Here is a 23,851-nt window from a genome sequence, read left to right as displayed (position 1 = left end):
TGTACATGTCCCATTGCTCAATCGATCATGGACCTATATATCTCAAACGAATATAGACACGAATTAACACAGCTTAATTCCGGTAAGCCCCAGGACGCAGAATCCGTTGCTTTGATCCATAGGGAACCATTCCACTCGAATCCACTCCTTATACCGCGAACGCGGGTCCATTTGATAGCTTGCTATCGCGACGAGACTACTGCATTACTACTCTTCGATGCGACTTGATGTTTCTCCAGATTCCAGAAAATACCAGCATACGGCTAGGTGTAGTGGAGTGAGTCGTAAAAAGTATTCTATTGCACATACAAGATAACATACTTTCCTGTGTTGGAAGATGTTGAAAGATGTTCAAATAGGAAATTTCACTTGAATGATGAGGAAATTAACTGCTATGTGGTACATGATGGTTCAAAATGACAGAATGCGCGCCCACTTTGAGCATTTGACAACTAACCTTCATTTTCAGCCATTGATCATACTATCTCAGTGACATTTTTTCATTCATCAAAAACTACTTAAATAGTGAAAACCCTGACGGGCCACCGTTACCAAAGAAATGCGCGCAAATTTCAGATAAAGGCACCATCTGAAGTCCTACATCTTGAAAACTGGTTCGACTGACAATGAGCCACGATTAAACCTTTTCGTTTGGTCCAACTTCTTGAATAGCATCACTAGTCCTAATCGACTCCCTACGTTCCACCGTCGGTTCCTCACCCAAAGTGTCACCGACGCCACCTCTAACATACTCATCGTCATCAAGGTGCCTATACAAAAAGTAGAACCAGATTGCCATTAAAGTTCCCAGTACCGCTGGTGCAACATAAGGCCAAATCAAATACGGGTCCACTAAACTCGGAGTACAAGCTTGTGCAATTGCAGCAGAGAGAGCTGTAGCAAACAAGTACATGGAAGTGACAAGACCTTTCATATTTGCAGGAGCTCTTGAATAGGCGAGTTCAAGGGCAGTGACATTGCAAAAGCATTCAGATATACCTCCAATCATCCATTGAGGAAGTTGCCACCAGATACTGAGTGGAGCAACACCGGTTCCTATTTCGCAACCAGTGGCATAATACCCACACGGTGATGTTTCATAGATTCTCCATTGAGTGATCGCGCCAATGGCAGATGAAACCGCGGCAATAAGAAAACCGAATGTTATTCTTTTGATAGGACCGAAATGAATCTTATGGCGACGGAGAAGTGGATAAACTCCATAAGAAAGAATGGGGATGGTAACGATAACAGTAAGAGCATTGAAATTATTGAGAATATCATTAGGTGCATCGTTGGTTACCATTGCTGAGCCTTGGGATGTCGTAATGTTTCCTATACCTCCATCGTTCAAGATGTAGATTGGGAAGAACAAGAAAATAGTGCAGGCTTCCAAAGATCGTTTGACATCCTCGACAAAATTGTCATCCCAGTCTACTGGCTTACCATTATGTTCACCAGTGATACCTTCTGCAGCGAGAACGGAAGGTTTTGCAGCATCGAGATAACCCTTGCGCCCAAATTTCTTCAGACCATTTCTTCTCAGGGAGGTACCGATAACTCTGAAAAACTTTCCGAGATCGCTTCCTTGCGGTGGATATTTGACCAGTCGTTTATTTATTGCCCATAGCAATATCGGAAGTAAGAGGTAAAGAACCATTGGTAATCCATAAGCCAGCCAGAACCCAACTCTCTTTTCGGAATATGTTGTAGCAAGACCAAAAAATGCGCCAACATTGACCATACCATAGAAGGCTAGAGCGAGTCTCTGAGCAGTAACTTCAGGGTCAAGAATAACACGCTCCCCATCGGGGAGAGTCTTGACTATGAGTCCCTTTTGTGTGTCCTGGTCGAGAAGCATGGGAGAAACGTTACTCTTGAATAGACCTGAGGTTTCACTCAGCATTATACTTTTAGATACATCTTATAAGACATACCAGCTCCCAAAGCCAAGATCAAAATTCCAATGACAAATGGTGCCATGCCGTGACCAGCTTGTAATACACTAGGTAAGGCTCCAAGAACCAAAACAAGATGCGCAACTCCGAAGACAAAAACTCCGATACAAATAGTTTTGAAACGTCCTAATTTTGTATCTGCGAGCCATCCTCTGTATGTCTAAGTAAGCAAGAGATAACCAAAGACGAAGAAGTGCTGAACGAACCCAAAGACAGGTACTGTATATGCTAAAAATTTGAACAAGAGACCAAGGGCAGATGAAACAGTAAGGCCTTTACCCAAAGCGCCTGGTGTAAGCTGAGTACCTTTGGGGGTTGCGCCAGCTCCATTTCCTCCTTTGCTATTATTTCCGTCAGCAGTGGACGAAAGACTAAGAACAAATCTTCGTGGAGATATGGAGACATACGGGAGTGGGAATTGAACAAAGTTCGAGAAGACAAATTGGCAACCATAATAGCTTGCGCGCTCTGCAAATTCGATGAGACAGATCATATAAGCAGTCCATGGAATTGAGCCAGAAATTCTGCGGAGTGTAGTTCTCTCTTCTTCAGTGGGACGTAATAGTCCATCCTCATCGAGGGAAGGTTCATGATCGAACGCATGAATTTCGCTTGAGATTTTGGCATCAAGGTTATCTGGCGCATTTGCCAACAGACCGGTCTGATATACTGGAGCACTAGTGAGCGCATCAGTAGTAGTAGCCATGGAAGCTAACAGATTTTGTGTTAGTAGATGGCGCCTTATCAATGGATTTGATGTAATCAGGAATAAGTACTCATGTTTTATGCCTTAGGTAAAGAGTTTCGCAGTAGAGTTCGAGATGGGCGTCAAAATGAGGTTCATGAAAGCCAACATGCAGTACGATCAAAGTAAAGTACCATCAACAAGTAACTCTTGAGTTCATACAGCCGAGGGTAGAGTTCGCAGTGAAAAAGCTTGAATGAATCACAAGTATGATAACAATGAACTAAAATGGGATGATATTGAGGGGAATCAGGAGAATATATCATGGGTAGCACGACATGGTGTCAAAATTCACTAACCATTTTCATGTCACCCAATGCAACACTTGGCATGATAAACATTTATTTCCATTCCTTGGTATTTGAAGTCGTATTCACATGCAGCATCCCAAAAGGTTACATTTCCTGCTTATTGGGTCCCGATGATAGCCTACCATCATGATTTTTGGTTGAGGAGTCTCGACATCCTACCCTTCATACTGCGATATACGACAACCTCAATTCAGAGTCCCAAGAGCTTTCTCGGGCCTGTACCTGAATTTGGAAAATTAACATATTCTCGAGATGCGTGCCGTGCCTCATGATCACTAGGAGTATCCGCCCTTCTTGATGAGGAAGGTGGTTAAGAGATGAGAGGCGGTTCTCGAAGTTCTTGTAGTCTTAGGTCTTTGCGCCGATGTCTTGTTGCAATCCAGAATGATCAAATCAGAATTATTTGTGGTACAATATTTCACACTTGTGATTGGTACAGCACATTGATGGCTGCGCTCCAAGGCTCCCAAGTCCTGCCAAGGGCGAGCAGACGAATCACAATTCATCGTCCTATCAATATCGCATTTGATGCTGCTAGGAGCTCAGTGATAATATACGCTTGTTAACGTCGAGATTCTTGCGGCAAATTCTTGGTAGGATTATTGGGCCAAGTGAAGACGGTCCAATTCTTTCGCATCCCCTCAAAAAATTCATGATAGAGCAACATGAGCAATAAGCAAGTAGTCAATGCCGAAGAAGGCTTCACGCTCTTGGCCATCCCGTTTCCGCGACCACAGAGATTGAAACAAACATTCTCGTCCTTATTCTTGCGTTGTCATCTTTCTTGCAAGGACCTTCTTTTGAAGAACGATTCCAGAATTCTGGTCGTAAGAGTCAAGATCAGCCCATCTGCCCACGAACTCACAATTGATATTTTTTTGAGATACTAAATGGTGGACTTGGTAAGGATTTTCAATGCTATGAAGGAACAACACGATTCGTAATACTGCACAATGGCTTGTAATGAAGAGAGGATCTGGCAATTGCAATTGTAAGACTGTGTGATGCACAAGTGGAAATTACTAGTACATTGCGTGTAAAGTCTGTATCACGTACCGTACCCTAGCTACTGGGTGGTGGTGTGTCGAAAATCAATCTATTACGGTAACTTGGTCGCGCTAAGATAGAAATCTTCGTGTTTTTGGCAACGAGACGTGGAATTTTTGACGACTCCTGAATTTATGCCCCTCCAGAGTAAACAACAACAAACAATTCATTAATCAACCAACTCACTCGCCATTCCTTCAATTTTAGCACAATATGGCATCCGTAATGATGTCCGATGCGCCAACACCAGACTTTGGAAATTCTTCAAGAGCTGGAACTCCCAAGGCTCGTAGACATAGGGGGTCTTCAGCATCTGGTAGACCAAGAGGTCCCCCATCCGAGAGCGCTGGTGCTATGAGTGATGATGAAGGTTTCGCAGATGATGCTATTCCACAAAATACTAACCGTCCGAGGAAGAGTGATAGGCCAATACCAAGAGTGGAGGATGCGATTGGGCAATATGTACAACTCACATTTGAAGAATTTCTTGAGTCGTGAGTTTTGCCCTTATTTTAACCATCGCACATCTAATGCCTTTACAGATATGTTGAAGATCCAATACTCTCCGGCGCAACTCCTTCATCTGCGATGACCACTGATAAATACTATATTGCGCAAATTCATGGGCTGAGAACATATCAATTGTCTACTTTATATGTCGATTATACACATCTCTCTTCATACAAAGGTGGCGCATTGGCAGAGGGTATCGTTGAAGAATACTACAGATTCCTACCATTCCTTACGAAGGCTTTACACAACATGATCGCCAAATACGAACCGAGATATTTTAGAGATCATCGTCAGCCCACTGCATCGAGTAATCAAACTTCATCTGGGGCGAGCAATGCCGCATCTGCAAGTCAATCCGATTTCCAAGGAGACAAGACCACAAATCAACAAACGGATAAATTGTTTGCATTGGCCTTTTATAACTTGCCTTTAGTTACTCGAGTACGTCATTTGAGAACTGCAAACATTGGACAACTTCTATCTATCTCTGGTACCGTTACGAGAACTTCGGAAGTCCGACCTGAACTCTCTCTAGCCACTTTCATATGCGAAAACTGCAAAAATGTTGTACCAAATGTCGAACAAACGTTCAGGTATACGGAACCTACACAATGTCCGAATTTGGAGTGTAACAATCGTCAAGCATGGAGACTAGATATCAGACAAAGTACATTTGTGGATTGGCAGAAAGTTCGTGTGCAGGAGAATAGTTCGGAAATCCCTACTGGAAGTATGCCAAGAACTATGGATGTTATTCTTCGTGGAGAAATTGTCGATCGTGCGAAGGCTGGAGAGAAATGTATTTTCACGGGTGCTCTTATTGTGGTTCCCGATGTTAGTCAACTTGGTTTACCTGGTGTTCGACCAATGGCGATTAGAGATACACAAAATCGAAGTGGAGATGCAAGCGGTGTCACTGGATTGAAAGCGCTCGGTGTAAGAGATCTTACATACAGACTTGCTTTCTTGTCATGTATGGTTACACCCGATACTTCCACCCAGGGAGCAGCAGCAAATCAACAACTCAACGGACAATCCAATAATATTCTCGCATCCCTTAATCAAACGGCTCCTATTGACCCTAACGAGCCTGGAGATCATGCCCAGGAAGCTGTTCTTGCATCCATGACACATGCCGAAATTGAGGATCTCAAAGAAATGGTTCATTCAGATCACATCTACTCGCGTCTCGTCAATTCACTCGCTCCCATGGTCTACGGACATGAAATTGTTAAGAAAGGTCTTCTCCTTCAACTTATGTCCGGTGTTTCCAAAGTTACCCCGGAAGGAATGCAACTTAGGGGTGATATCAATATTTGCATAGTTGGTGATCCCTCCACCTCGAAATCTCAATTCCTCAAATATATTTGCTCTTTTCTTCCTCGAGCTGTCTATACATCTGGAAAGGCCTCCTCGGCTGCGGGTCTCACAGCTGCTGTAGTCAAAGACGAGGAGACAGGAGAATTCACTATTGAAGCTGGAGCACTGATGTTAGCAGATAATGGTATTTGTGCTATTGATGAGTTCGATAAAATGGATATCAGTGATCAAGTCGCCATTCATGAAGCTATGGAACAACAGACCATTTCCATTGCCAAAGCAGGTATCCAAGCCACGTTGAATGCTCGAACCTCGATCCTCGCAGCTGCAAATCCAGTAGGAGGAAGGTACAACCGAAAGACGACATTGAGAGCTAATATTAACATGAGCGCTCCTATTATGTCGCGTTTCGATTTGTTCTTTGTGATTCTGGATGAATGCAACGAAACTGTGGATCGCCATTTAGCAGAACATATTGTAGGGATCCATCAACTTCGTGACGAAGCAGTGCAACCCGAATTCACGACCGAGCAACTCCAGCGCTACATCCGTTTCGCCAAAACCTTTAAGCCAGAGTTCACGGATGAAGCTAAAGAATTACTGGTACAAAAATACAAAGAACTGAGGAATGATGATGCTCAAGGAGGCGTTGGTAGAAACAGTTATCGCATTACAGTCAGACAATTGGAGAGTATGATTCGATTAAGTGAGGCTATTGCAAAGGCAAATTGTGTTGAGGAAATCACCGAGCCGATGGTTGTTGAAGCCTTTAATCTTTTGAGACAGAGCATCATCAGTGTTGAGAAGGATGATGTTGAGGTTGATGACGATGATGAGGAAGTACCAGCTCCAGCTGCGAATGATGATGCAGATGACGCCATGGATGAAGATACCCAGGACGTCAATGGAAGTGTACCGCCAGCTGAAGGAGATGGAAGACAAAAGACAAAGATTACTTATGACAAATACATTGGAGTGGTCAACCTATTGGTTAGGAGGATCAATGAAGATGAGTTGGGTAGCGGTGAAGGGGTGGAGGGAGAGAAGTTGGTAGAGTGGTATTTGGAGCAGATCGAAGGTGATCTAGCTGATGAAGAGGCATATCATGAAGAAATGAAATTGTGCAAAAAGATTATCAAGAGGATGCTTAAGGTTCGTTACTATTTTTATTCATTTTCTACTCCTCTTCGTGGCTTCAGCTCGTTGTACATGGAAGGCTCTGTGGATTTCGGACTAACATTCGATTCTACAGGAAATATTTTGATGGCAATTCGTGGGCAAGGATTGGTTGATCAGGATAACACGAATGGGGAGGGTAGTTCGAGGTCAGAGGAATCAGTTGTTTATGTATTACATCCTAATTGTGCGGTGGAAGAATTTTAACTTTCGACTCTGGGTTTAAGGAGCATATCATAGTATGTGATGATGCATATATGAAGGCGTTAGGAAGAATACCTCAAGGTGACAATAGTTTATCAACAAATGAATTGTAACATTCAGAAAAGATTACACGCGGTAATAATGTACCCGTTTTTGTATCAATGATTATCCATTCTATTTTCTATTCGTATCCTCGTGCCATGGCATGTGCAATGTTTGCCCTTTTCTAATCCATCAATACGCTATTCTGTGGTGATTCAATGCACACCACAAGACCTACCATGCAACTATCCATTCATCCGTAAACCCCCCTTGCAACTTCGATCAATTGGTTAGATACTTCCTCAGAAAAAATTGCGACTCCCAACTCCTGGCTAGTCACCCAACTCGCCCGATCCATATTGCCACTCCCAAGAATGGTTATTTCATTGTCAATTATCGTCATTTTGAGATGAAGTTTGACTGGCTTGCTCTCCTTTCCCATGCTCTCAAATCCTCTCGCCAGTGTTCCATCAGTCATCGTATTCCGGTTATGGGAATCACTCATACGAACGAGAGCGGGATTGAAATACACAACTTCTAAAGCTCCTATTCTAGAATTACCGGCTTCAATGTCATCGACCCTCCGTGATGAGCGAGATACAAGCTTACGATATCGACGTTTCATCTTCCATACCTCCCATTCAGTAATCGTGCCGGCTGTTACTAATTGCTCTAGGATCATCAGCTTTCTCGAGACCACAATGCGGACATCAACACCTTTATCTAATGCTTCGAATATTGAATTTATGACTGGTGTGTATGTAATATTTGGAGTGTAGATTGTTATTGATGTTTTTGCTGCTGAAATTTGTGATAGCAAGAATTTATTGAGTGGTGTTGAGGGTGTTTTTGCATTTGGTCTAAAAATAACAGAGAATGGATTATACGCAGAGTGAGTATGTGGAAGAGAAGTGTTTCGGTATTTTGCGGAAGGTTTGATAAGTCACGACACTTTAACAGTGATGAATCTGGATTCCATAGCTCGGCATGTATCGATGGACTTCTCTCTGCTAGCTGAGTCGACGTCCACGACATTTCGGGAATTGTCATTTGGCCATCGCCGTTCCAGATCCTGCTCCAATAACTCCGCAGATCTTCTACCAGTTCCCCGCGTTCAAATCCAATACATCCTTCTCCCCATGGTTCCCAACTCACATTACAACTTGGAAACCAAATGCGTCGAGTATCTTGTATGATATATTTCCCATGCAAAACATGACATGGACGGAAAAATATCGACTTGACACGTAGATCTAACCCCGGTATATCCGACTCAGATGGAAGTCCAAGTGAAGGATACTGAGATGATGGGTACAAATATCCGTCGGGGGAAGGGGTGTGAAATATCTTTTGCGATATTGAAAGAGATGAAAAACAAATCCGGATATGGATAGTTTTTTGATCTGCTACCGCACGTTCCGATAGTCTCAGGAGAAGTTGACAAATCTCGTGCTGGCTAGAGGAAGAAGCCCAAAAGCAGGTCACGAGAATGAGTTCGTGGTTTGTGGAAAGGAGTTGTGGGAGGAGAGAAGACCATATTGAAGTACCGGTGCCAAGTAGGAAGGTGGTGGGATGTGTTGTGCTATGAACATAGCTAGGGAGCTGGGTGGTCATGTGCCTGAGATGATTAAAAATCAATAGTAGGTAATGGCAAAGAGTTGAGGGGTGATAAGATTAAGAATTGAATGATGAATTATTGATAAAAATGAATTTAGGAATTCAAGCTCGTGTGATTGTTGATGTTCAGAGGATACATATGTGATTAAGAGTAATAGATCACGTGATAAATTACCTTGTAAATTACCTTTTGGTCGGTCATTCATTTTACTCAACTTGGCACCCATGAATTTTATCACATCACTCAAATTCTGGAAGATCACAGCAGCCAAACCATTTATTCTGGATCTTTACATGTTTCCATCAATCCAATTCTGACTGAGTAAATCTGCTCTTGCAAATGAAGGCCCAATGGATTCTCATTTCGATACAATTTATCGTTTTAATGTTCGCGCTAAGGTTACCTTCTTCTTTGAAGTTGCTCTCCTTCCTCCTTCCTCGTTCACGATAGGAACTGTGAATATCTTCTTCAACGCCGCTTCCTTTCATTGATAAGATCTTTTCAGCAAAACTCCCATCTTATATCAAGTGATATATGGCACTGGTCTGAGAAGTATAGCGACTTTCACGCCCTCAACAGCTGCATCTGTGCTACGTCAAATAAATGTCTTGTGGGAATTTAATCTGGTTTAAAATGAAAGACATATAGGCCTGGAAAGTTTTCTAGTCTTGTACACCAAAGCCTTATTGTCATCATTTCTCGGGATTCTTATTTTCTTAAATTTTAGATCTGGCGGATGGAAAATAACTTTCCTTGAAGTTGAATGACTTCTTTGGAAGGCATCACCATCATACCATCACTCTACGATTGATTTAAAACAATATTTCAATGATGTAAAGTAATGAAAGATCTATAATATATTAATATACAAATTCTTAATGTCGTCAAACCCCCACTGTATTCAATTCAAATAGAAGATCGCACCAACAGCATTCCAATCAGAAAGGAACTAAAATATTGTTTACGTGAAATCATACGAGAAACTGACCTTTTCAAATTCACACTGCTATTTCCTATCTCTGAATAAATACAACATATAAAATCTCTCGTATTGTTCGATATGGATTGATCGCATTAGTTATTGGATTCAAACAAAGACTTATGATATAGAGCAAAGTCCCATCTATCTTTTGCGTCATCCCGCGCAACTATGCTTTGTCTCCACAGGTGTTCAGATTGACTCAACCTTTCCTCTGCTTCGCCTTCCTCCTCCCTCAGAAAGCTGAGATTATACGTGTCATCAACGGAAAGAATATTGTAGTAAACACTTTCCAATGCCTGTCCTAATACCTGCTTTCTTTGCTGAGTATAATATAGACTTCGCGCGCCTACCCACTCTTTCTGTCGATATAACCTATGATTGAGCTCTTGGGTGGGATCAGAAGGTAACTTATTGTATTCCTCAAGGCTTTTTATATGATCGGACTCGCGATCCATTACCTCCAACCTCTTCACGTACAGCGATTGTTCATAGCGCTTGTATTTTCGCTTATCGGTTCCTTTCCCTCGCCTAAGTTAACAGCCATGCGACTATTATGTGCGTCCCACTCAAGATCACTTATCTTCGACGCATTTTCTTTCATGCTGTACTCACTGCCTTCCACTTTGAATCTGGCATTCGAAAGATCTTGTTGATTGCGCAACACACTCTCGTACAACTCTGCAGTTCTTTTTTGAGTTTGATTGAAAGCCGCCTCTAATCCACTTATTTCCTCATCTGTAGGAGGAGGCTGCGCAAGAAGCTCTTCCTGCACTCGTGGGCGTTGAGGAGGAGCGATCGCTTGTAACCATTCTGGCCATGGGCCATCATTCTCTACTGATATATCAGGCAATGGACCACGGCATTCATCTCTGCAGATGGCGCATCCCTTGAACTCGACCATCAGTGCAAGACAATCTTTGTGGTACGTGTGGTTACACTTCAATTTTAAACACACTCTGCTATTCAACGATTCCAGGCATATCATGCATCTATCAGTTGAAGGATTAACGCAAACTTCTGCAATGAGCGGGGCGTCCGCACCCATCGCTTGTCTCCATTTTCCTTCCTCTTTCTTCTCCTTGTAAATACTCTCTGCAGAGTTAAATGCAAGATCTCGAAGTATAGCCTGCCTTAACTGCAATATTATAATTCTATGCTCTCGGGGAATTTCCTGTGCACGACCAGCTCTAACAGTGAGCCAAAGATGAGGTAAAAGTTGTTGGAAAACGAGGAGATGAAGATGATTATAAACGTCGAGGTTGAGTCGCTTGTTGGAACAAAAGATATCAAGATCATATCTGACATCTGGCTCAATATTCATATTTACAAAGGTACGCGCTCGATTCAACGCAGCATTGGCTTTCTCCGGTAAGTTGGAGTCTTCGAAATGAAGTCGATCAAACTCATACTCTTTGCCGAATCTTTTAACCGCAACTTAATTGGGAAGGGATGCCGTGGGATCTTCCAACATGAAACATTCGGGGCAGAAGTCGACGACAGAAAATCCCTGAGTGAGTATCCTTTCGCAAATTCCAAGAGGCTTGCATGATTGTATAATCCAGGAGTATGGCGTCTGATCACACAAAAGGTAATGGCACATCGTTCGTAAGCACATGTTTCAATAAAGGATAAAACTCCGCAAATATTTGAAATGGAAGTCGGTTTTCAACTCTCAACGGGTAATATGAAATCGTACGAAATCGTTGAAAAAATAGAGTTGTCGAACAGTCACTGAGAACATTGATATGACAGGCTATCTCACTCCTTTGTCTTGCAATGTTAGCAGTAACATCAATCAATCATTGACCAAAATAAAGGATTTCACGTTCAGGAAAAAGATATTCGCTAGTCCGTCCCTCTTTGTTTTGCTCAACAGTTGAGAACAAACAGAGTGACAATTTCATCGAAATACTCTTTCATTGAGTTCCGCTATATATCAAAACGAGAATAATAAGCTGATAACTAACATCAAGCAGGATCATGAATCTTTATATCTCAGTATAAAGAATTTGACGTGAAAGTATTGCTCTGGGTGACAATGACTAAGTAAAAAGAAACTGAGGAATCTAGTTCAAGGTTATATTCAAATCAATTCATCGAATAATACTGCTTATATTATTCTTTTAAGCCGACTCATCTTGTTGTCCTCAGTGGTCCGGACTCCAGTCAACTTCAACTCTCAACCTTTGAGGTTCCGACAATAGGATTATCAATCTCATGAATCATTTCAATGTCTAATAGAATTTGAGGATCCCAGAGGCTTTCAAATGATGAACTGTAATCTGAACTATTGGATATCCTGAGTTATCTTGCTATGAGACTTCTAATGATTCTCTTATAATCATCTACACCTTTAGCAAGCCCATCAGCAGTTATACATTCATGATCCGAATGTGCCGAAATTACAGATCCAGGTCCGATTAAATAACGCTTATGATTTCCTTTCAGGTTTGGAACATCAGTTCCTCCTCGCTTTACATCCGTCTCGAAACCTAAAATTGAGTATCTCAGCACCGTCCATGTCTTGGGAAGCTTTTGTAACAAACCATCTATATCAACGTCACAGTCCACAGGACCGAAATGACGACCAAGCTTCACCTCCACACTCCCCTCATCGATATCGAGACTCGCGATGATAGATTCGATCCTTTTCATAGCTTGTTCCGGTGTCCCGGCTGCCAATCTTGTCAAGACGGAAGCTGATGCTGTTGCCGGAATGACGTTCAATGCCACACCGCCTTGTATCATCCCAATACTTGTGGTCGTTTCACCCAACTTAACACTCCCAGGTAGTCTCATGCTATCAATCTCCGCTAGTGCCTTTATCAGAATACTAATTGCGTTTATTCCCAATTCTGGATAGGAGCTATGGGCATCTTTCCCATGAGCAATTATCTCAAACGCTAGCGCACCTTTGTGTCCAAGAACGAGTTTGTGCTCCGATGGTTCCCCGAAAATGACACCCTCCCATGTAATGCCATCTTGCTGGAATATCTCACTGGCTCTTCTCATACCAGCACCGTCTGTTTCCTCCCCGACCACAAACAGTAATGCGATATCACCCTCATGAATTAAATCCTCAGCTATCAATTCTTCAACGGCCATAATTTGAGAAGCAATACATCCCTTGGCGTCGGTACTTCCTCGACCACAAATTTTATTCTCGTCTCCATCTGAGGAACGTGAATATGGAATGTATGGTCCGACCGTATCCATATGACTTGTGATTAGAAGTCTAGTATTTCGTGTTGTCCCTTTATATGCGAAGATATTGAGTCGTGATTTGTCATACACGTTCTGGACATTGGATGCTGACTGGGTGGGAGAGACATGTTGAGTTTCAACTGTAAAATTGCGGGATGAAAGATAAGAATCCAAATATTGACCAATATCATACTCATTGCCAGTAATGGATTTGATAGAAATGAGATTTTTGTGAAGCTCAATGAGGTTTGATTCAACTTCGGTGAGGCGGGAATTTTCTGCGTTCGGATTCATGGGTATTTGAGAAGGACTAATTAATGAAGAGCTCTTCACATACGAAATGAGATGTAAACTTCCCAGAAGGAAAGGAATTATTGAATTAATCATCATGAATGTTGATTTGTTGATGGTAGCAATACTTCTCAAAATTATGATCTAGGAACGTTGTCGTCAAATTCCTTTTCGTGTTACTCTTGCTGTGTACTCCGTAATTAATCAGCAATTAACCTATCAGCCAACAGCTTTGGATTGAAGGTTAAAATTCTCGATATTTTAAGAACGCTGTCGTCACGTCATTGCCTCAATAAAAACGATGGCGGCATCTTTATTTTCTATGGTCACACAACTCGTGAGGTAATTTAGGTCAAGACTTTCAAATAAGGTATATGATTATGCTTCAAATTTCGAGTTCATTTCTAGAAGATTATGAGAACTGCCATAGCTTTTGCTAAGGCCCTTTCCTAGCCATAAAAATCACGCATCTCTCACACCAAAGATATCTCTCCTTCGAAAAACCCATTGTCAACATGGCAGATCACAATTAATATCAATCCCCGAAAATTTCTCTTCCGCGCTCAGAATTCTTCCAGAGAAATTCCCATCTCCCTCCCCAAGCTGTTGAAAACTTGCTTTGCAGCTCTAAAAGTTAAAATACTTTCTCGGTATCGGTAGGCAGAAATAACCTCATCGCTCAATCCATAAGAGTTGTTCTTTCGCAAAAAATCGTCAGATACCTGCAGTGTATTTTCAAAATAAGGTGTCGTCATTACTGGGTGCTTTGGCTTCGCAGAAGGTCACTGCCGATAGCAATCGTCATACATTTTACGGCCTTTTCTGCTACTTGGGAGACACTCTCGTACTAGCTTTCGACTTGCTTCGCGGTTTGCATCTCCTCCAAAGTTGGTTTATTGAGAATCTCAGAACCACTTTCTTTGGCGATAATCCAAGGAGCATATTTCAAAGTCTCGCCATATAGGTTGAGGACCTTGTTGTTCATGCAGGCCTTACACATACATGTAAATCCATATTTAGATAATAAGATCTTTCGGCGAGCGACGGTGGTTCCAAAAGGTTCTTTATAGAATGTAGTCAATTCTTCACCCCGCTTGATGTCCCGTACAGCACTAAAGACCAATTCTCCATTCTTGGTGTTTCCTCGAGCCATGTTAGGGAGACACTCGTGGTTAATGCGTGATGCAAAGTGGTAAATGTGGTTTGTGCGTTCCGGTTTGTCGTTGATGATATCGAAGCTATTGACATCGTAAATCTTCATGAGTGTTGTTTCTCGGCATGGGTTCTCGTTGCAGCTACAATGACTATGAAGAGACTTCAAAACATTCTTCTTCTCCTCATTGAGGGACATGAAAAAGGCCTCTTTTAGGAGCCAGTTCAGACCACATTTCATCAAAGGAGCTTCCCTCAAAACCTCTGTTTCTTTTTTGATGTCTTGTGCGGCGAAAACCCCAAGACCTTTTCCGGGGCTTGCCTTGATTTCGAACATGGCGTTTGAAAAGTATACTGAATCAATGTCAGTATTTGCTGTGTGAGCAGAAAAAAAAGGCATCTATTACTTTCGGTCTTTTCCTGTGCCAGAGCGGAGCTTCCAACAACACAATCAATGCTACTGCTGCCATCGAAGCAATCACTTGTAAGAGATTTTGAGACCTTTCCACTTCCAACTGATGATGGAATTTTAGTCTCTTGACTCGCACTTCCCAACATTTCTCGTTCTTCGAATTCTTGTCGGGCTTTCTCAGCCTTGTTCTTCCTAGCATTCAATTTCTTTCGTCGATTACGTTCAGCTTTACGCTTCTCAGCCGATTGATCTGCTGCATCATTGAGTTCCAAAGTTGCTATTTCAGACAGCTAGAAGTATACCATAGTTAAATAAAGTTTGCACACTCAAGTAGAAGGAATATCCTTACAATAACACTCTGATCAACCTGGACCTGGGGATCATCCGCCCGGTGTGGACGTCTACTTTGCCTGAAGTCATGATTTCTTGTGGATCTATAGAAGAAAAGAGAGGCTGTTTGAATTTATTTTTTGAATTAATGTTAAAGTCTTTGGGTCAATCTTGAAAGCGATTGGATTGTAAAAGAATCGGAAGAGCTTGAGGATCTCGGTTGTACAACTTGTACCTCAAGATTTGTGATCGTGATCAATAGGAGTGGATCTCGTTGGTTATATTCACTACAGGTTATGTGTAAAGGTGAAGTCAAATTCAAAGCATTATTACATAGTGTTTCAATTAAATAAAACCCCTCTTGTTTCAACTAGACAATGGAAGATTGGCCTACATCCAGAGATTCTTATTCTCCTCTGCAAACTCGTCAAAGTTTTTAGGTTTGTGGCCTCCAATCTTTTCTACCACATCATTTCGTCTCACTTCCCCACCATTTGCAGTCATAACTTCCAATGAAGTCAAATAACATGCAAGACCTTCAGGCAACCCCATACTAACATAGATTTGTATTCTCTCTTCACTTGTTACTTTGACGTGGGTAATTGTTCGTCCTAGAATTTTGCTCAACTTTGCAGCAATCTACAATTGATAAGCCAACGTTTTATTGGGCTGGAGGATAACATAGTTACTTCATCATAATTGAGCAATTCAGGGCCAAGAACTCTGTAGTCGTGATCTGGGGGTTTCTTGCTGGTGAGTGCAACCATTGCTACTCTGGCAATGTCACTCACTGATACCAATGGAGCTTGGCCATCGCTCATTGCGGAAACGAATTTATTTTCTTCTTTAATACTCTGAACATATGGGCAGATGATGAAATTGTCTTTAAGGTGATTAACAACACTAGATCATAGTACTACACGATGGATCACGTACCCATGAACCAACTGGCCTTCAAAACTGAGTATTCCACGCCAATATCATCCAAGTGCTGCCAAACACCTCCAGTATAATCTCCTTCTTTCTCCGTATCGCTACCACTTAATAAGACAAATCTATTAACACCATTCTTAATTGCGACGTCAATAAAGGCATTCATGACAGGCACTGGGTCTGGAACTTCTGGAGCCACTAGATACACGGCTTTGATGACTTCATCGTGTGGAAAGGGATGAGTAAAGATAGCCTGATAAGTTGATGGATCTGTATAATCAAAGTTGATGGCTTGCATTCCATCAGGAGCAGTCAATTTTGCTTTTCGAGAAGCGAGAAGGAAAGGGATGGAGGCGGACTGAAGACGGTGGGCCAATTGAAGAGATGTTTTGCCTGTACCGCCGGTGACGAGAATTGCCATAATGAAGATGAGAAAGGATTGCTGTAACTATAATAAGATAAATTTGAAACGAAATAATTAGGGGAACTGTAATGAAAGACATGTAACAGAGAAAGGTAGCTTAATTTATATAAATGGATAAGGTCAACTTAAAACAGTGATACTTCACCATACATCATCTGGAGGGTAACAACTATGGACCATGACGTGTAAAAGTGCTGGTTCTTCCCAAAAGATAAAGATGATTCCGGATCTAGAATGAGACATGTCATTTGAAACTATTAATCCAAGACTTTTGAGGGACTTCATACTTCAAAGAAGCATCTGAAAAAATGAAGAGTGATGCGGGGAAATGCGGGGAGATACAAAAACTACAGCTTGGCCTTACAAATCAAGGGCGATGGCAACACCAAAATGTTGTGTGGAAACAAAGCCAAAGCAGTCGCGTCATCAAATACTCTACTATTGAATATGACTTAACACAGTCAAGAATCCAACAGTTCTCAAGTATTGAATTCTATGCATAAGTTCTTAGATCGATCATTTGTTTACTGTTCAATTTCAATATAAAGCCAACTTAAACTTACAATACGTCATACCTAGGTAGTTGGACTTCATTGCCCCCTCTGTCCAAGGGCAATGTTGTATCACAATCATGTACTCCGCCTCCAGACTATTATCGAAATCTAAGTCCACTAGAACCCCCAAAGCATGATACTTGACTTATTTACTATACGTAAAATAGCACCCAGGAAGAAATTGAACATTCACAGGATATTTCACAGTTCACAGGCACAATTCTCAGCATCCGGCAAAGTAATCACCACAACGATGCCACCACGTTCCTCCAAATCTATCGACGATGTCCTGCCTTCTCCCGGCCAATTCACCCGTCCTCCTCCATCTCAATATTACACCTATCGCATTCGACGAGGAGAACAAGGAGTCCTAACGTATGAGCCTTACAAATCCTATCTCCTACCTCTTTGGCGATTCCGAACTCCCTCGATTGCAGAAAAGTCCTCGAACGCCTTGTATGGAGAATTTCTACGTTTTTACAAAGAAGATGATTTTGTAGGTATGGATATGAGTAGAAAATTTATACAAATGGGTATGACGCGATCGAAACGCTATGCGAATCATAAAGGGGGACGAAAGTACGATATTGGAAAGGATGGGGAAAAAGTGGAAATAGAAAAGAGTCAAGGGCATGAAGAACAGGAAGACAAACTGATTGCTAGTGGCATATTCAAAGAAAAGTGGGAAAGGTGCCGGGGGCATGAAGGGTACAAAGCTTTGAAGGAAAAGTTTCAAAGGGAATTGAAAGACTGGATAAGTGTCCACGGAGAGAAAACATGGAATGTTGAAGAGGGTTTGGAAGTAAAAGAGCGGGAACAAAGCGAAGAAGCAAAATATATAAAACAAGAGGGCGAAGAGATAGGGAACCTGAAGAGGTGTAGACAACGAAAGAGGCCACGGAGTGAAATAAAAGAGGAGCGAAAGGTTAAGAAGGAGGATAGTGTAGAGGAAACCTCGAGCAACCCAAGAACGAAGCGAAAACGAATCGATCTTTGATCTGGCGCTATATGTACACCTTTCGATTTGATTGTAAATCTTAAAACATATTCCCATTCGATCTTTGAGGTGCAGAGCAGCCTTTCAAGCCTTTCCAATGTACTCCAGCAATGAAACTTTTGACGACTTGATGTTTTTTTGTCAATCCTCGCTCAATACAAATTTGTGTGTCTGGTATGATACTGGATCCAACACAGAGCAACTATCGATGCATCCTTTGTCAACGCCATAGAACTCCCCTGTATCCCATTATAAAGAATGTAGAGATTCGTTTATTAATTTGACTTTTCATCCTCCTTGCTAATCTCGTCCTCGCAGCTGTGGATCTATGGGCAGAAGACAAGTTAGCACAATTCATTCGACATAATTCCCGAGCACAATTTGATCATTCCTCATCTCCTGCGATTCCACTACCAAAATAATCGAAAGAGAAAAACATACCACACTCGCCCATGCCATCCACTCTTCCATTCCTCTGACGACCATATCACCACTCGCATCAACCAAACACTCATGCCCCCATACTGTCAAGTCATCAAAAGCACCTTCTTCATCAACTATTTTTGTTTCGATTTCCTTTTCTGCCACTTCATCCTCATCCTCCTCGTCTTCTTGTCTCTCATCCTCAGCAGTCGATTCTCGTGGCATAATTTCTTCGCCCACTCTCAAAACAACCCCCCTCCATCCTTCCGGAACCTTAACCTTCCTTCCAATCAATCTTCTACCTCTGAAATATGACACCAATTCTTCCTTTCCCCTTTGATTCTTTGTAATTTTTGGATCCCAATATCTCTTTTCGATCTTAATTGGGGCCGTGTGATTTATGCGACATGGGATGAGATTCGGTGTGTATTTTTTCGAGGGTTTCGATGAAGATTGACTAGATGGTGGACGTATCGCGAGCATGATGTTTAGGGTTCCTTTATCTTTTGCAATCTGTGTGCGAGGATAATTTCTTGTGATTGAATTGTGCAAAGTCGGGCTGAATGAATTGAGTTGATGTATATTTGCAGTCCAGAATTAAAGTTTTTGGTAATCTGTATGAGTGTGACCGTGAGAGACGCGACTTTGACGCGTGTGCGATAAAGTACTTGCGCTTGGATCTCAGACTGCCTCACCCCACTTAAGCTAACATCATGTTACAGATCGAGCTACCGAGTGGTTCAGTAGTATTCGTCTGAATTGGATCCAGATTTGAACGAAGCTTGGCTTTCTGTTTGATATTTGTAGGAAGGTTGGAAGGGCGAGTATTGTAAAATACATCTAAATGTGTTTGCACTTTAGGTTTTTGAAGTTAATACAAGCCAAAAAATAATAATTCACTATTTGTTCAAATCGTTTAAAGTGGTGCCCGAATCTCTAATTATAGCAAGATTTTAGTAAAAGTGGGGCTTATAGGACTTCCAACCTTCGTAGTCTACAATGCTTTCCAGTATACATACAGAGTGAGATCTCAAGGGAAAGAGAGACAAAAAATACAAAACTTCAGGTCGAAACTCTAATGTTACAACTCTCCTTCAAACTCGTCTAACAGGGCACCCCTCGGTAACAAACGCCCAAACACAGACGAAGGCAACCGGCTCACCAATACTGCCAAACTACTTTTCAGTCATTTGAATTGATGGAGGTTAGCGAAGTGTTTGAAAATATACACTCTGGTTTCTGTTATCTTCTCCATACTCTGATTCTTAGCATTCCTTTCGAACAGAAGGAAATTTCCTGCTAGGTAGTAATCAAATCGATCACCCGGATCCATGCCACCATCTCCCTTACATTCTTCTTTCGGGTTACTAGATCCGTTTTGAATATTGCGATGTTTAATTTTCAGTACCCAATACAAATGAGATTACACGATATTTATATCCACGAGTATGTAAGTGCTACATATATATTATCGTTTCTTTCCTTCTCTCTCATAAATTCCACTCATCTCTGTGGTTCAAATCATCCTCTAGTAACGGGGTAGGTACCTAGGTATGGGTAAAGACCATGATACACTCCACCCTTTTCACATGCAACATGCAACATGCAACATTATCTTACCAATACAAACCTTCTACGCCTTCTACGCCTTCTACTAATTTGTTTAAGGTATATCCTCCGTACAACAACAGAATCCCTCCTGTCTTCTTCCCTACCAAAAGACAAAGACTTCCCTTTCCTGGCCAATTGAATATAATCCGATCCGCATAGAGTGGCTCGGGACGTTCTCAATCGGAATTTACCCCTGGCATATTACATAATCACCTACATATTCTTTCAAATGCCATATTCCCAAGGTTACGCTTCCCATTTCCCATGCCTTCCACTCTTGACACTCTTACACTCGATCCGGACTTTTTTTTTGGAAGAGTGGAAAAGATGTATTCAAATCGTTTCACGCCGGGAATGTACGGACTCCGAAGATACCGTTCGATAAGTTTCATTGGGAGATATCCTTTGGGAAAGATATACCTTGTTACATATACCATCGAACAATTGATTCAAGATACGGGAAAGGATCAATTGATGATGTCAAGACTTTGATCTCATAATCAGATGGATAGTAGGTGCACCACTCACATGCATTTACTACATCTCTCTCTTTTCATGCTAGCTACTTTTCGCTTTGTCTCCCTGCGCTGAGCCTTATACGAACACGTTATTTATTGCACGCAGGATACAAGTTCATAGCTATAGCCATAGCCATACGTGCTTGGGGTTAGCTACTTACCAGGTAGAAGTACAAGTACAAGCAGGTATGGTATGTGCAAAAACAAAAGAAAAGGTCTAAACTCCTACCTACATAGCTACCTCGGCAGAATAACTCTGTTGGAAATCCTTGTGTGTACCTAGTATATCCATACATATATACATCCTGCATGCTTTGAGAAGAGAGGTATCGACTATCCATGTGTTCAAGTATCCTAGATACATGCGAAGCAGTACGAGTTTATATTTACATTTTTACTATTCAACCTGTTGTCCTTCCAACTTCCTTCATGGGGTTTTTTTTTTAAATAAAATAAAAGCTTGATCAATTGATGTCTGTGTTCAAAGCCCAAGCACATCCTAATATCGATACATTCCACACAGATCTCCCGACAAGATACACTAATAGCGGGGCTCCCCATCTGCATGAACTATTTTCACCCCTCTCTAAACCATATTCTTACTAGCCCTTGTTTCCTTTCCATGTACTCAAGCATTGAATGTTTGGCGGTCTTCGGGAAACATCGTCATCCGGGTCTTTCATGCTTCGCTCTCTCTTTTTTTTTCGTTTTGATCTAGATTCACAATGTGAGTATTGCCTCTTTCTTTATATCTATCTCCTCAACTTTGTATTGTGTTGTCTTATGCTGATACTGCAACAGTGACAGAAAGATAGATACCAATTCCTCTGTTTCCTTCTCACTCCTTCTTGAAAGCAATCCCAATCAAACCAGTGGTTGTGCACAGCTCAAGCTCAACATCTAGCGTGGTGATTGATAGCTTAGTCTCCACAGCAGAAAAGGTTCCCACTCACGGCACTACCCATCTAATACCTCGACCGAGTACATAGTTTTCTCTCTCTTCACCTTACTGTCCCTTCAATTGATATTTTCATACCTTCCCCTCTACACGCGCAGGTCGTTAATACAATAATTTCCGAAGTTTGTCATTTGAGTATTCCCAAACAAGCTTCCCTATCACCATAATGGCTTCCTACCTCCCCGACGCCATCACCGCGCCCATAACGAGGAGTACCGACTATCTCAAGAGTACAATCGGTGGTTTGACTTGGGGCCCAGCTCTCTCTGTCTCAAAAGCTGCTGTAACTTCATTGTTTGGACGAATTGAGCGTGGAACACTACTCGTTACCGATGCCGAAACTGGAAAAACAATATGTTATGGAGCGAAGATTGCAAAGGAACACAAGGCCAATGGAGTGAATGGCGTGAACGGACATCATAACTCGCGCAAAGCTGGTGCAGCAAGAAAGATAGAATTGAGAGTTATCAATCAAGCATTTTGGGTGCGCCTCTTTCTGTTTGCCGATATGGGTTTCGCGGAGGCATATATGTTGGGAGAAGTCGAATGTGATGACTTGACTGGATTCTTCGAGGTATTTTAAGCTTCCCCCATGCCACGCGATTTCACAATTTCATACTAAAAGCCATTTCTAGCTTTTTATCCAGAATCGGAATCAGCTGGCAAATGCTACAACTCTCACCTCCTCTATCGCCGCCACTATTACAGGACTCGCCAGGAGTACCAACACTTTGTCCAATTCTCTCCTCAACGTCTCCGCGCATTACGATATCTCTAACGAGATGTTCGCTGCATTCCTTTCCGAAGACATGACATATTCATGCCCGATATGGAACCCTATTTCTAGCGCCTCATCCGAATTGAAGGAGGAAACACTTGAAGAAGCTCAGAGAACAAAACTCGATCGATTCATAGATGGGGCAAAAATCAAACCCTCCGATCATGTATTAGAGATTGGTACTGGATGGGGTTCATTTGCCATTCAAGCTGTTAAACGAACAGGATGTCGTGTAACAAGTTTGACCTTGTCCGTTGAACAAAAGGCCTTGGCCGAAAAGCGCATTTTCGCAGCCGGTTTCGCGGATAGAATTGAAGTGAAACTTATGGACTATCGAGCACTACCCATCCCAAAACAACCTTACGATAAGATAATTTCCATTGAGATGCTCGAAGCTGTTGGCGCAGAATATCTGGAAACGTATTTCTCCTGCATCCATCGATTACTGAAACCAGATGGAATTGCCGTGTTCCAATGCATTACTATGCCAGAGGGTCGATATGAGGCATATGCAAAGGGGGAGGATTTTATCCGAAAATATATCTTCCCGGGTGGCCATCTTCCTTCTATTACACAATTAATTGATAATATCACCAAAGCCTCAGAAGGAACATTGGTTGTTGAAAAGGTGGAGAATATCGGAGGTCATTATGCGAAAACGTTGCGATTATGGAAAGAAAAGTTCTTGGCAAATTTCGAGTCAAGGATTAGACCTGCCTTAATGGCGGAGCACAAGGAAATGGGTGAGAGAGAGGTAGAAGTATTCAGAAAGAAGTGGGAGGTACGTAGTTCCACATGCATCTCACAAAGTTATCCCAATATCGCATGCGCTAACATGCTCACACAGTACTATTTCACATATTGCGAAGCAGGATTTGCAACAAAAACCCTTGGAGATGCAATAATCACAGTGGGCAGAGAAGGAGCATTGGAATTGATGGACGGTATTCCCTTATAATCTCGAGATCTCGGTTCATATTGAGGGTAATTTTCTTGGAGTACTTGGAGTCGATGGATGGGAGAGGTAATGAATTTCTCTTTTCTCTAATTTTCAAAAGTCATAGAAGAATTGGCACTGCATTAGAGTGGCAGTGTGTTAGACCATAGACTTGACTTTTTTGTCATGGATAACCCATAGTATATTATTAGTGGTGGCTGGCTTTTCTTGTCCTTGCTAATGAAATAGTGCCTAGCTGGAATGTAATTGTTTTATTGATGCTCGTGAAAGTGTCTTTGGATTTTGAAACCATAGCTCGAGTTGATGCGTATCTTTCTTAACGCCAGCCAAACTCCCAACTCCATTGAATGCCAACATTTGCTTGAAAAATATTCTTTTCAACCTTTTTACAA

The 23,851-nt window shown here is 41.9% G+C and overlaps 9 protein-coding genes across 9 annotated transcripts; 3 read left to right on the top strand and 6 right to left on the bottom strand.

The window, feature by feature from the left end:
- Window positions 1–304: 304 nt before the first annotated feature.
- EAF02_010072 (uncharacterized protein) lies at window positions 305–2,922 on the bottom strand. Its single transcript, XM_038906120.1, has 5 exons — window positions 2,735–2,922; window positions 2,366–2,669; window positions 2,165–2,299; window positions 1,938–2,110; window positions 305–1,887 (listed from the first exon to the last, which is right to left on the bottom strand). The coding sequence occupies exons 1-5, from the start codon at window positions 2,736–2,738 to the stop codon at window positions 638–640; spliced, it is 1,866 nt and encodes a 621-aa protein (XP_038754232.1). The 5' UTR covers window positions 2,739–2,922; the 3' UTR covers window positions 305–637.
- A 1,237-nt stretch (window positions 2,923–4,159) lies between these two features.
- Window positions 4,160–7,277, top strand: EAF02_010071 (uncharacterized protein; the record flags this gene model as incomplete). Its single annotated transcript, XM_038906119.1, has 2 exons — window positions 4,160–4,555; window positions 4,604–7,277. The coding sequence occupies exons 1-2, from the start codon at window positions 4,275–4,277 to the stop codon at window positions 7,275–7,277; spliced, it is 2,955 nt and encodes a 984-aa protein (XP_038754231.1). The 5' UTR covers window positions 4,160–4,274.
- A 292-nt stretch (window positions 7,278–7,569) lies between these two features.
- EAF02_010070 (uncharacterized protein) lies at window positions 7,570–8,351 on the bottom strand (the record flags this gene model as incomplete). The annotated part of the gene is given in 2 exon segments (XM_038906118.1): window positions 7,570–8,176; window positions 8,188–8,351. The coding sequence occupies 2 exon segments, from the start codon at window positions 8,349–8,351 to the stop codon at window positions 7,570–7,572; spliced, it is 771 nt and encodes a 256-aa protein (XP_038754230.1).
- A 2,034-nt stretch (window positions 8,352–10,385) lies between these two features.
- Window positions 10,386–11,237, bottom strand: EAF02_010069 (uncharacterized protein; the record flags this gene model as incomplete). The annotated part of the gene is made up of 1 exon (XM_038906117.1): window positions 10,386–11,237. One exon carries the CDS (start codon window positions 11,235–11,237, stop codon window positions 10,386–10,388), a length of 852 nt encoding a protein of 283 aa, XP_038754229.1.
- Window positions 11,238–12,220: 983 nt separating this feature from the next.
- EAF02_010068 (uncharacterized protein) lies at window positions 12,221–13,414 on the bottom strand (the record flags this gene model as incomplete). The annotated part of the gene is made up of 1 exon (XM_038906116.1): window positions 12,221–13,414. One exon carries the CDS (start codon window positions 13,412–13,414, stop codon window positions 12,221–12,223), a length of 1,194 nt encoding a protein of 397 aa, XP_038754228.1.
- Window positions 13,415–15,590: 2,176 nt separating this feature from the next.
- On the bottom strand, window positions 15,591–16,844 carry EAF02_010067 (uncharacterized protein). The gene is made up of 3 exons (XM_038906115.1): window positions 16,242–16,844; window positions 15,995–16,188; window positions 15,591–15,944 (listed from the first exon to the last, which is right to left on the bottom strand). Exons 1-3 carry the CDS (start codon window positions 16,657–16,659, stop codon window positions 15,696–15,698), a joined length of 861 nt encoding a protein of 286 aa, XP_038754227.1. The 5' UTR covers window positions 16,660–16,844; the 3' UTR covers window positions 15,591–15,695.
- A 279-nt stretch (window positions 16,845–17,123) lies between these two features.
- Window positions 17,124–19,502, bottom strand: EAF02_010065 (uncharacterized protein). Its single transcript, XM_038906113.1, has 2 exons — window positions 18,655–19,502; window positions 17,124–18,539 (listed from the first exon to the last, which is right to left on the bottom strand). The coding sequence occupies exon 2, from the start codon at window positions 18,268–18,270 to the stop codon at window positions 17,686–17,688; it is 585 nt and encodes a 194-aa protein (XP_038754225.1). The 5' UTR covers window positions 18,271–18,539; window positions 18,655–19,502; the 3' UTR covers window positions 17,124–17,685.
- EAF02_010066 (uncharacterized protein) lies at window positions 17,470–18,213 on the top strand (the record flags this gene model as incomplete). The annotated part of the gene is made up of 1 exon (XM_038906114.1): window positions 17,470–18,213. One exon carries the CDS (start codon window positions 17,470–17,472, stop codon window positions 18,211–18,213), a length of 744 nt encoding a protein of 247 aa, XP_038754226.1.
- A 1,570-nt stretch (window positions 19,503–21,072) lies between the features above and the next one.
- EAF02_010064 (uncharacterized protein) lies at window positions 21,073–23,703 on the top strand. The gene is made up of 3 exons (XM_038906112.1): window positions 21,073–22,297; window positions 22,359–23,282; window positions 23,349–23,703. The coding sequence occupies exons 1-3, from the start codon at window positions 21,890–21,892 to the stop codon at window positions 23,457–23,459; spliced, it is 1,443 nt and encodes a 480-aa protein (XP_038754224.1). The 5' UTR covers window positions 21,073–21,889; the 3' UTR covers window positions 23,460–23,703.
- The last annotated feature ends 148 nt before the right edge of the window (window positions 23,704–23,851 follow it).

This window comes from Botrytis sinoallii, assembly GCF_014898435.1.
Source record: "Botrytis sinoallii strain Bc 23 chromosome Unknown BSIN_023, whole genome shotgun sequence".
Lineage (NCBI taxonomy): Eukaryota > Fungi > Ascomycota > Leotiomycetes > Helotiales > Sclerotiniaceae > Botrytis > Botrytis sinoallii.
Note: the sequence above shows the minus strand (reverse complement) of the source record. Positions and strands in the feature narration are given on the sequence as shown.

Excerpts from the sequence above, each read along its gene's own strand:
- EAF02_010065 (XM_038906113.1), bottom strand. The coding sequence starts at position 18,270 with ATGGGAATATGTTTTAAGATTTACAATCAAATCGAAAGGTGTACATAT.
- EAF02_010064 (XM_038906112.1), top strand. The coding sequence starts at position 21,890 with ATGGCTTCCTACCTCCCCGACGCCATCACCGCGCCCATAACGAGGAGT. Across the intron at positions 22,298-22,358 it reads ACTTGACTGGATTCTTCGAG|CTTTTTATCCAGAATCGGAA; the intron begins GTATTTTAAGCT and ends AGCCATTTCTAG. Across the intron at positions 23,283-23,348 it reads TATTCAGAAAGAAGTGGGAG|TACTATTTCACATATTGCGA; the intron begins GTACGTAGTTCC and ends ATGCTCACACAG.
- EAF02_010067 (XM_038906115.1), bottom strand. The coding sequence starts at position 16,659 with ATGGCAATTCTCGTCACCGGCGGTACAGGCAAAACATCTCTTCAATTG. Across the intron at positions 16,189-16,241 it reads GAAGGCCAGTTGGTTCATGG|ACAATTTCATCATCTGCCCA; the intron begins GTACGTGATCCA and ends ATCACCTTAAAG. Across the intron at positions 15,945-15,994 it reads AATTGCTCAATTATGATGAA|ATTGCTGCAAAGTTGAGCAA; the intron begins GTAACTATGTTA and ends TATCAATTGTAG.
- EAF02_010072 (XM_038906120.1), bottom strand. Across the intron at positions 2,300-2,365 it reads TTTGTTCAATTCCCACTCCC|CAAAGGAGGAAATGGAGCTG; the intron begins GTATGTCTCCAT and ends CGGAAATAATAG. Across the intron at positions 2,111-2,164 it reads TATACAGTACCTGTCTTTGG|AGGATGGCTCGCAGATACAA; the intron begins GTTCGTTCAGCA and ends TTAGACATACAG.